We start from the raw sequence: 12,279 nt of genomic DNA on the forward strand, positions 1-12,279 counted from the left end.
TCCGGGTCTGAGTGTTCAGATCTGTACCAGTTGGGAGATAGGGCGGGGAGAAGATGCGCTGCAGAGTGTCCACTCTCTGCTCTGAATAAAAAAAAAAGAGTCTGACTTAAAATTGAGCTCCTATAAAAATCCACTGCGATACTCTGCTCTGTCATATGCTGTTTATGCTGAGGTGCATGCCTTTACATACATTACACCCTAAGATGTGGTGTCCCACCACGGGTGTTATTAGTTATACACCGCTCGCAAAAGTCTGTACTTCAAGTAAACGTGGTAATGAAGTAGTACCTAAGCTTTACCACAAGATGTCGCTGTTATCTGTATGTGTTCTTGTGTATTCCACAGCTGTAGTAAACAAGGGGTCATTGTTTGTTGTAATCTGCGCACCAAAGAGCTGTTCTTTCCTTTCACCTATCTCTATCGTTCTTTCTCCTTACACTTTCTTCTCCACCACTCACAGGGGACATTACACCTCCTGTAGGAAGTTGTCATATGGGGAGAGGAAGTGCACCCTTACACTTAGTAAGTCTTACCCAAGTCTTGGTGAAGAGAGGACGCAAGACAAGACGGTCCCTGCTGTAGTCAAGCTGGGCCCTGGCTTATGCTAGGTCCCCTGTCAGGGACAAAATAATTAGTCCAGTGTGTGGTAGTGGATAGATGCACATGGGAGACACAGAGACTTTTTCTTCAAAAGCTACACTTCTTTCCATTAAGCAGTGTTAAGCTACTCAGGAGAGGATAAAGTCAGAGAACACCCCAACCCACGCCATGAACACTTCTAAAAGAGGACAGTATCCTAAAAGCTAGAGGAACTGACAGGGATAGAGCAAAGTTACTAAAAGCCTACGTACTCTATCTCGCAGTGCAGGTGTAAACAGATAAACTTGGCCACTCTGCTTAACTCAGGTAACAAGGTCTGGGGCTTGTGTCACCCGACACTGTAGGGCAGCAGGTGTTATCACAACAACAAAGGTCGAAAAACGGGCACAAGTATCTAAAGGCTCTAAAGGCTCTCAGCAAAGATTTTGTTCCGTCATGTATACTGTCTATGATCAACTGTTGTACAAAGCCTTTTCACAGAAAAGAAGATTTTATTTATGATAACAGGACTCAGTGATCATTGTTCCAGCACCTACACAGTAACTACTCAATCCTTGGGTCATCTCCTCCTTCTGTGGGTGGCAGTACCGATAGTCCAGGTGGGTCACAACTCCACTCCAGACCACCGTGATAAGCACCCAAGGGACCCCCTCACAGCCCAGCAGGTCACCAACCACAGGGGAAAGGATAAAGCTTGTCACCTTAAACTAAAAGAAGGTGTGCCTCTATACCTGTGTGCTCAACTGGCACTGGCGTCACAACAATTTACCATCTGGCTGAGCTATACTCCGACCAACCACCATAGAAGTTGCATCACACGGTACCATCTAGCAAGGGACTGGTCGAGCACACACCACGAGTGCTTCTGAGCTGCCCATGTGCCGTTATTGAGTTGGCAATTGTGATAAATGTGATTTGTGTGGCAGCCACACCTCCTCTGCCAAGAGCCCCTCACCCCTCTTTATCCTGCCCCCTTAGGCTAGGTTTACACTGCGTTTTTGCAATCCGTTTTTTCATCCGTTTTTGGCAAAAAATTGATGAAAAACTGATGGAAAAAATGGATGCATTTGTGTGCATCCGTTTTGTTTAACAGCCACAAAAATAGTGTCAGCTACATTTTTGTGTCCGTCAAAAAAACGGATCCTTTTTTTTACAATGGAAGTCAATGGAAAAACGGATCAAAATGGATGCACACAAATGCATCCGTTTTTTTTGTCTTTTTTTGCAAAAAACTAATGAAAAAAACTGATTGCAAAAACGCAGTGTGAACCCATCCTTATTGAGCGGCGCACAGAAGAATTATTGCCTTAGTAAGGAATTAACACTATCATCCACATACTTGGCCCCTTAATTATTACAGTACTTGAGCTTCCAAATAAGAGGTGTCCCTCCATGGCGCCCCATCCTCTAATCTTAGGCATACCACATCTTACTATCTCCTTCTCTCTTCTTCCCCCCTAAGTTATTATCTCAACCTAATCTAATCTCGCCTGGCCCTAGCAGATCCGCCAAATCCCTTCTTCCCTCCACTTCTTCATCTAAAAACTCATATATCATTTTATCAGATGGATGGCTCCAACCCTCCCTCATCTCCAGTTTCATCTAATAACTGTTATCACTTAAAGGGGAAGTCCGACGTTTTCTAGAACCCAAGAACCTGTCAGACAGGGGTTCCCAACTGGCGGACCGCGGCCAGCTGTCCGGGCCCCTGGTCAGACCTCCCAACCACCCCGGGACGGCCCCCATGTGTCCTGCTCCCCACCGCACTGCCTTCCACCCCATAGGCGTACTGTCCTTAGATTTCAGTACGCCTGTGGGGCTGGGGGCAGTGTCGGCCCGGCCCCTGGCTGATACGCGCTCTCTGGGGATGTCCCGGGGATTCCCCAGCAGAGTGTGCATCAGTGACCTCAATGTACGCCGCCGTCCTGAACTTCCCGGAAGTACAGGCCAGCGGTGTACACTGAGGGCACTAGTGCGCGCTCTGCTGGGGAATCCCCGGGACATCCCCAGAGAGCGCGTATCAGCCGGGGGCCGAGCCAACAGGCTATATACTACTGGGGGAGAGCTCACAGGTGGGCTATACACTACTGGGGGAGAGCTCACAGAGGGGCTATATACTACTGGGGGGAGCTCACAGGGGGCTATATACTACTGGGGGAGAGCTCACAGGGGGCTATATACTACTGGGGGAGAGCTCCCAGGGGGCTATATACTACTGGGGGAGAGCTCACAGGGGAGCTCTATACTACTGGGGGAGAGCTCACAAGGGGGCTATATACTACTGGGAGAGATCTCACAGAGGGGCTATATACTACTGGGGGGAGCTCACAGAGGGCTATATACTACTGGGGGAGAGCTCACAGGGGGGCTATATACTACTGGGGGAGAGCGCACAGGGGGGGCTATATACTACTGGGGGAGAGCACACAGGGGGACTATATACTACTGGAGGAGCATCCGGGGGGCTATATACTACTAGGACAGTCACCCGCTTTGTACCCAATATCAAAGTGCTGGTGAGAGAGAAAAAACGCCAGTTTTCCCGCTAATAAGCATCAATTCTGTATGTAAATAGTTGAACGTTTGTGAAAAGTAGCAAAACAAGTTTCCTACTGATGTTCAGCTCGGACCTTCACCTGACAATAGACCCCGGTAAGTGGACCTTCACTAAAAGTTGTTGAGTACAACTGCTGTAGGAGGAGGAGGGAAATTGAACACTATTACTAACTCACCTCTCCTTGTGCGTGCGTTAAGACCCACGATTATGTCACAACGCGGGGGAAAAGGCCTGCCCCGGCTGCTGAACTGGCCGCTCAACCAATCAGTGACTGGAGGATGCCGGGTTTTAGAAAACACTTGACTTTTTCTATATAATACAACCAGGGCCAGATTAAGGTTGGTGGAGGTCCTGGGCAACAATTTTGTTGGGGGCCCCCCCATTTTCTTCCCCCACAAATAAACCATACAGCAATCTATACAGGTGGCTCATTACTGTAGGGAACTTAGCACCTACCCCTCCTCACTCCTGGATGTATGGCTCAGCATCCTCCTCTGTTCTGCATATGATGATCCCTAGAGGCTGCAGTCCAGAGGAAGATGCCAGGCCCTAGAGGAGGATGGGGGAGGGGTGAGCATTGCGGTGTGTTCCCATCAATTCAATGCGAGAACACAGCACTTTAGCACTTTCTGTGCTCTCTTGACCATTGTGTTAGCCACCACAGCTAGCATATGCAGTTGTGAATCGCAGGCAGAACCTGGACTTGCAAGTCTAGGTCCCATCTTCAATTCCCAACCATATAAACTACCTGAAGCAGTAAAGAGCAGAAAGTACTTAAAGGCTGTGTATAATCTATAGTGGATATGCTACATGTGAATATACCCTAAGGATCATGGCATATATAGCTGCACACAGGCTACATGTCATATGCTGTACACAGGCTATATATACACCATATGCTGCACACAGGCTATATATACACAATATGCTGCACACAGGCTATATATCATACACTGCACACAGGCTATATACCATACACTGCACACAAGCTATATACCATACACTGCACACAAGCTATATATCATATGCTGCACACAGGCTATATATCATACACTGCACACAGGCTATATGTCATATTCTGCACACAGGCTATATACCATACACTGCACACAGGCAATATATCATAGGCTGCACACAGGCTATATATCATACACTGCACACAGGTTACATGTCATATGCTGCACACAGGGTATATATCATAGGCTGCACACAGGCTATATACCATACACTGCACAGAGGCAATATATCATAGGCTGCACACAGGCTATATACCATACACTGCACACAGGCTACATGTCATATGCTGCACACAGGCTATATATATATATATATATATATATGCCCCTATAGTATATACCCCTGCTCTGATATATGCCCCCATAGTATATGCCCTCGGCTCTAATATATGCCCCCATAGTATATGCCCCCTGCTCTGATATATGCCCCTATAGTATATACCCCTGCTCTGATATATGCCCCTATAGTATATATCCCTGCTCTGATATATGCCCCTATAGTACATACCCCTGCTCTGATGTGCTAATACAAAACAAAAGATCAGGTTTCCTTGCTGAGGTCCCACGGTGAGGGGGAGGGGCAAGGGGGAGTGAGAACCTCAGCAGGAGACAGGCACCCGGCAGCTTGACAGGAAGAATCCATTCAAAGACCCACCAGGGGGGAGTCTGAGCCTGCCGGGAGGGAGATGCTTACACAGGATTAACCCTACACCTCCCTCCCTCCCTGGACAGCATGCAGTGTGGCCAGTGCTGTGTCCAGGTAGGGTTTCCACATGCTTTTTGTGCGTGGGACTGGTTCCCAGACACCACTTCTGGGTTTGGGCTGGTGGAGGCCCCCTAGTGGTGGAGGCACCTTGGCACGTGCCCCTTGTGCCCTCCCTTTAATCCGGCCCTGAATACAACACTAAGTCATAACACATAACTCATCTCAAACCCACTCCCAGGTTCCATTAACTTCTTCACTTGCCTTTCTCGTCTTATGTCAAAGACGACAAACCCCTTAGGAGAGCCACATCCTCTTCCAGCTAACAAACAACTCCCTATCTTCCAACCCAAGGGCTGACCCCACATTGATCATTCAGAGTCCCACCCTTTTGACTGGTATCCCCCTACAACCATGAGTCATGACACCTCCTTGACCCTTCGCTGTGGGAACCAGCTCCATATTTCACAGCTCAGGAGTGGACGAAATCAGGCAGGGAACATGTGTTCTTATGATCCTGGGGGTCCCAGTGGACCCTCATGGATCAGATACTTATTTACTATCCTATGATAGGTTTTTAAGATATCGTATTGTGATTTCATTCAGTATGTTGTCGTTCAATAGCCTTTCCTTCACCTCACTTTCTCTAACAAACATAATATCTACACATTTACTGTAAATTGCCTGACTACTTCCCAACATGCTTTATCCTCAACTGAATTGAGTTGCTGTAGATTAGATGTACCGGACTTTCAATTACCTGTATGCTGGCAAGCGGTGCCTCTCTCTCTCGTGCATCTACTCTAAAATTATAACATTTCATGAAGAGCACTCTTATATATTAGCTATATACAGTAGCTGTGGGAGGGATTTCATTACTCTTATATTACTAGAGGTTAACATCCAGAAGCACCCAGCAACCAGTAACAGAGACCATCTTAGTCATAAGCTAATCACTTGCTCTTAATTTACATTCTTCTGTCATATTGATCTACAATAATTAGATTTCTGTTTCTTTCATTAGTAATTATAATAATAAATGAGGTCATTCGTCAATAGTGTTGTAGCAATGGAGCTTTACAAAGGAGAAATAAGTTGTTAAATGTGGTGGAAATACCAGTCACTTGTAGTATACAACTGATGATCGGCACTACAGTCTATGAGAGGGCAATAATTGTCCAATTAATGGGGAGTAAGTATGAACTTCAACGGACCATTGAAGCGTATACTTGCACGAAACAACCGGTTACCTGCACCTGGCTGATGCCTGCCCTGATACCGTCCACACTATGAAAAAATAAAGAGTCTCCATGAACATCAAGATTGGTAAGGGCGGCTTTCATTCATTTTTCTACGAATTGATAACCAAATGTGTTGAAAATGTTTTAACATGATGTACACTGCATACAACATGTGAGACACTTGTGTCCAGTAGTGGATTATAACAGGGGCGTTTCGGGCGGCAGCCCGGGGCCCTGAGCTCCTGGGGGGCCCATGACCACCAAAAAAGACTCATACTTTCAGTGGTGTGCTGTCTCCTGGCTACACTTCCGCCATGCTTTGCAAAAAATCACAGTTTTTTTATGGCAATTTTGCACAAATCAGGACATCATGACATTATCTCTCCTGTACTATGAACGCCAGGCTAGTGCCGCCATAGTTACGGTGGGTTGGGGGGGCCTAGGCTTGGTGAACAGCCTGGAGCCTTTGGTAAAGTTAATCCGCCCCTGCTTGTGTCACTATGGTCATATTACATTATAGACTAGTGTTTTGTGCCAATAAATGTATTATCCGTGCCCCTTTGATATAACATTGATACACACCTCCATATGGACCCATAGGCACCCCACTTGCTGATATCCAAGTGGCACAATCTCCTGTACATGACTTTGGGCACTTCCTTATGTTTTTCGCTGCCCATGGGTGATATTGATGCTGGTAAATTAATGAGAAAATATTACTGAAAGGTAAATTCTTTTACAATATAACATACAGTTCTTTGAGCCTATCAGGTTCCAATGTGTTACTGAGACTGATATCTCAAAAGGGTCCAGTCCACAGGATCAAAGGTAATAGGCAATCTCTGGCTGGGTCTGTCAACCATCTCACATCTCTCCTCACTTAGATCTTTCATCCTTCTATTCAAAGGAAAAAGGAGCAGACATAGTGCAAGGACAGTTTTTAAACTCAGACATAGTTAAAAAGGATTTATAGAAGAAAAGCATCACAAGAAAATAACACAGTTAGGGTCAACGGCCATTCTACTCTAAACGTGCCTTTCCTTGTTGGATCTCAGACTGTAACGCCGCTTAAAGGGAATGTGTGTTCAAATAATCTATTGTTTAAAACAAGTTATCATGTTAAGCATTTTTAAAGAATTTTGCCCCCGTAAGGCTATGTTCACACTACGTATATGTACGGCCGTAGTGCGAGCCGCGAATATTCGCCCGTAGTTTTGAGGTTGATGCGTACGCTGGAAAGTATACGATATACGGCTGCACAGTGCACCCTACGTATGAGCCTACGGCCCGATCGTAAACGGACCCGCAAAAAATGAACAAGACCATTGTTTGCGGCCGGAACTGTGCAAATTCACGGCCGTGGATTGACAGGCGGTCCATACGGAGTACTTTAAAAAATAGCCGGCAATAATGCCGAATGCCGATGCCTCTAATAGTTAATATATTAAATTAATAAAACACATTTACTTTGTAATAAAGTCCCTTTCGTTGTTCAATAATTTAATTCTAACGAATCCATCATTGTGCAATTAAATATACTGTTAAAATAAATATATATATAAATAAATGTATATTTATATATATATTTATTTTTTGACAGTATATTTAATTGCACAATGATGGATTCGTTTAAATTAAATTATTGAACAACGAAACTGATTTTATTACAACAAAAATGTGTTTTATTAATTAAATATTAATTAGTACAGGAAGCTCCATTAAGCCGTTAATTCATATTCCCGGTAAATAGAGCATTCTGTACTAATCAATACTTGACTTTAATTAAAACATCAAATGTTTCTTCTAATTATGTTATCACAATAGCATTATTAGAAGAAACATTTAGAATTATATGTGCGCTCAGCTGGTTGGCTGTTCGGCTGAGCGCACATATAATTAGCAGGTCCGCAGTACAGTGACTTCATTGTGCTGTGGACCAGCGAATAGGACACATCGGGACATTGGATGGTGAGTATAAAGCTCTCCCCACCCCCTCCCCAGCACTGCACCAATGCCAGTAAGGAAGGGGGGTCACTTAACCCCTTCCTTGCTGGGATGGATGCAGTCTGACATCAGTCTGGCCCCCAAGGGGTTAAGGGGGATGCAATACATCCTCCCTTAACCCCTTGGGGGCCAGACTGTAAGCAGCGATCTGTAAAGATGCTGCATACTGTAAGGTGCAAAACACCGCTCACAATGATGGGTGTTGTGCTCATGTTTGTGTGTTTTTTGTGTGTTTCTCCCTTTTTGTTTTTCAGATATCGGTATCCTGTGGATTACGTCTGATTCGATGGACTACGACGATGACCAGCGGTTGTTTGGTTTTGTTTTTTAATAAAATGGTCAATGAGGGGTGTGGGGGTGTTTTTATTTGAATTAAAAAAAAATTCACTTGTGTCTTGTCTTTATTTCTTTACTTTATATTTATTTACTTTACTTTAAAAAAAAACGCATCCGATGTCCTCTTCGCTGGTCCGCAGCACAATGAAGTCACTGTGTTGCGGACCAGCTCTTTATATGTGCGCTCAGCCGATCAGCCAATCAGCTGAGCGCACATATAATTCAAAATGTTTCTTCTAATAATGCTATTGTGATAACATAATTAGAAGAACCATTTGATGTTTTAATTTAAGTCAAGTATTGATTAGTACAGAATGCTCTATTTACCGGGAATATGAATTAACGGCTTAATGGAGCTTCCTGTACTAATTAATATTTAATTAATAAAACACATTTTTGTTGTAATGAAATCAGTTTCGTTGTTCAATAATTTAATTTAAACGAATCCATCATTGTGCAATTAAATATACTGTCAAAAAATAAATATATATATAAATAAAATAAATATATATATATATATAAATAAATGTATAACAGTATATTTAATTGCACAATGATGGATTCGTTTAAATTTAATTATTGAACAACGAAAGGGACTTTATTACAACGAAAATGTGTTTTATTAATTAAATATATTAACCATGAGAGGCATCGGCATTACTGCAGAGGATCGCTAACCCCGGTAATAGCGATTCCTGTAAACTGTTTCCCTGCTTTCCCAGATGCATTCCAGAGGTGTTTGCATCACTTTCTAAAGATTTTGTTTGTTATTTTTAGTTGAACCAGATTTTTCAATTAAATGACCGTATGTTTTCAGCCACATGTCTATTTTTTCCCACGGCCGTAGTTTCAGCCGCACATTTCCGGCCGCGTAAAAACTACGGCCAGAAATATACGTAGTGTGAACATAGCCTAAGGCTACGTTCACACTACGTAAGTTTCCGGCCGTAGCGCGTTCCGTGAATAAGCGGCCGGAAACTTACGTAGTTTGCGTACAATGGAAAGTATACGATCTACGGGCGCACAGTTCACACTACGTACGAACTTACGCCGGATCGTATGCGGCGCCGTAAAAAATGAACCAAACCATTATTTCCGGACGGAAATGCCGTAACTTACGCCCGTAGCGTAACATGCGGTCCCGTACGTAGTGGTGATTTCTTCATTTTGCCAGCTTTTTGTTCCAATCCAAAAGGTTCTGTGGGGTGTCCGGGGCTAGGCGAAGATTTCCAAGTAAAAGACCGCTGTTAGATCGCTACAAAGAGCGCTCGGGAAGCGTAAGTACGCTACGGGCGTAAGTTCGCGGTCCGTACGTATCCGCCCGCAACTTGCGTAAAGTCCCGGCCGGAGTTTCATACGTATATGTCCGGCCGCGAAAAATATGCGGCCGGACATATACGTAGTGTGAACCTAGCCTTATAGTGTAAAAGAAAAGTAATGAAAAGATGACAATGAGAAACGAACTACAGTAGATTAGAAAAAAATAGGGAAACATTTCATAACCTGGCTCTATGCCCATCAAATACCTGAAATCCTGGGTTTGGTTGACCTGTATTGATCAGTTGTGATGCTTTTATCCTATAAAAGTTTATGTGTGTTAATAAATTCAATTTATCTGTATCTGTGTTATAAAAAAAAAAACTGTGCTTGCACTATATTCACTCCATTTTTTTCTGAGAATAGAAGGATAATGAGATGAGAGATGTGAGAGGTGTTTGACAGACCCAGCTGAAGATTGAACACATTAGAACCCGGTTGAACACATAGAGCTGTATGTTATATTTGAGATGCTTCAAGGACAACTCCGGCGGGACCCCCCCCAAAAAAAAAAACACAGACACACACAGACACCATACTCACCATCCCTCCGGTGACGATCGCCACTCCATTCGCCCGCCGTCCGCCTCACCGTCACCTGCCTCCGCCGTCCAGCGATGTCTCTTGCTTCCGGGTCCATGTGAGAGAAAAGGCTGCCAGTGCGCTTGCGCACCGGCAGCCTTTTCATTGGCTGGAGCGCATGACATGGCTTCCAGCAAGCTCAGCCAATCAGGGCTGAGCAAGCTGGAAGCCATGTGATGCGCTCCAGCCAATGAAAAGGCTGCTGGTGCGCATGTGCACCAGCAGCCTTTTCTCTCCCATTCACTCTCAATGAAGACGCCGAGGAGGAAGAAGACCCGGACCGCCCCCAGCTCTGACATCACCCGACACCAGAGAAGAGGACCGTGACGACCGTAATAGGTAATGCATATATTCTTTAACTTCCGGGGTGGGGGTCGGGGGTCGGAAAGTGGGGGAAGGGGGCCAGACCGGGTATTTAACCACATTACAAAGTTATATAACTTTGTAATGTGTGTTAAGTAAGCCCAAAAAAAATTTCGCCGGAGTTGTCCTTTCAAGCAAATCTGTATCTGATACGAAGTTTGCTGACAAGAAATCATTGCCAGTCGTGTCTTTCAAAATGTGTCTGGTGCCGCAGTTGGGGTGAAAAACTATCTTTTAGAAATCTTTAGAAATGGTGTCAATGAGGCGTGGCCTAGAGCATTTGTGCCTTCCTCCTGCCCCCTTTGTCTTTAGTCTCTAGTGTTTTATTGCCATGTTTGCATTTAGACTTGTTGTTTCGTTTCTGCTTTATATCATCAGGGATTTTTTTGAATAAAGAACCAATTGTATGCATGTGCTTTTCTCTTTTCTTGTAGTGTTGTTGTACTTATTTAGTGGTGCCTGCCAGGGATGGTATGAACCTGCCGAGGTTTGGGTTCGTATGAACCCGAACGCTGGGTAGCAGATTCCCGCTGTCCACGGAGCGGGCGGATCCAGCGGCAGTAATGCCTGGAAAACTGGGATACAGCCTATGGCTATGGCTGTATCCCAGTTTTCTAGGCGGTCCTCCCGCTGGATCCACCCGCTGCACGGAGCGGGCAGACAGCAGAAATCATTATCGAGGGTTCGGGTTCGTACGAACCCGAACCGAACTCGGTTCGGACCATCCCTAGTGCCTGCTATTGTCTCTGCTAATAGTTACTCACCTTAATAAAAGGGGTCTCAGCAAGGATAAATTTGCATTCATTTTCAGCAATCAGGGATCTTGAACATAGTTTAGGCCTAAAACACAATGATATTTTTATTATTTTACATTATACAATCAATAACAATAAATGCGTATAACACACAACAATATTAAGGGGGAAGGAAGGGCCAACCTGTCAGGTCATTGCTCGCTTCCTCCTCGTTCCCCACTCGCTGCCTTTTGCTATTGCACAGACAGACAGCAAGCAGAGAGCATCAGGAGTAACCATAGGGAGCTGCAGGAGGGGCTGTCCGGATTGTCCATTGAAATCAGCATCGGTGTCATGATCAGGCTGTTTCTACATGTTAAGAGAACACATTCAGCCAACATTGTGCATGTCGGCTTATCGTGGTCTTTTAACATGAGCTATTAAAGGGGTTATCCAGCGCTACAAAAACATGGCCACTTTTCCCCCTACTGTTGTCTCCAGTTCAGGTGCGGTTTGCCATTAAGCTCCATTTACTTCAATGGAACTGAGTTTCAAAACCCCACCCAAACTGGAGACAACAGTAGGGGGAAAGTGGCCATGTTTTTGTAGCGCTGGATAACCCCTTTAAACCAAATGATTATTGGCCAGAATGGCCAGCAATTGGCCAAATACGGCTGATTATTGTTTGGTGTAATAGAGCCTTCACTAACAGACAACCAGAAAAATATTTTGATTCAGTATAGCGTGTTAACCTTGTTTATCTTGTTCAGTATCACAAGTCAGGTGATTGGCACTAACACCAATGGGATCATGTTAATTCTCTGTT

At 44.5% G+C, this 12,279-nt stretch overlaps 1 protein-coding gene across 2 annotated transcripts in view; it reads right to left on the bottom strand.

Annotated features, from left to right (window-relative positions):
• The window catches only part of LDAF1 (lipid droplet assembly factor 1), a 61,511-nt gene extending 49,952 nt beyond the window's left edge, over positions 1-11,559 (bottom strand). The window contains exon 1 of one of the 2 annotated variants that reach the window (XM_069983794.1): positions 11,484-11,559. Coding sequence is in view for 1 of the 2 variants with exons in the window: in XM_069983792.1 (XP_069839893.1) it covers positions 6,700-6,705 (6 nt within the window). In the remaining variant the exon portion in view is untranslated. Of the gene's footprint in view, positions 1-6,699; positions 6,721-11,483 lie in introns of those variants that run through there. The other variant, XM_069983792.1, reaches the window with a different exon arrangement.
• Positions 11,560-12,279: the final 720 nt, after the last annotated feature.

The sequence above is a fragment of the Dendropsophus ebraccatus genome, chromosome 9 (assembly GCF_027789765.1).
Source record: "Dendropsophus ebraccatus isolate aDenEbr1 chromosome 9, aDenEbr1.pat, whole genome shotgun sequence".
Lineage (NCBI taxonomy): Eukaryota > Metazoa > Chordata > Amphibia > Anura > Hylidae > Dendropsophus > Dendropsophus ebraccatus.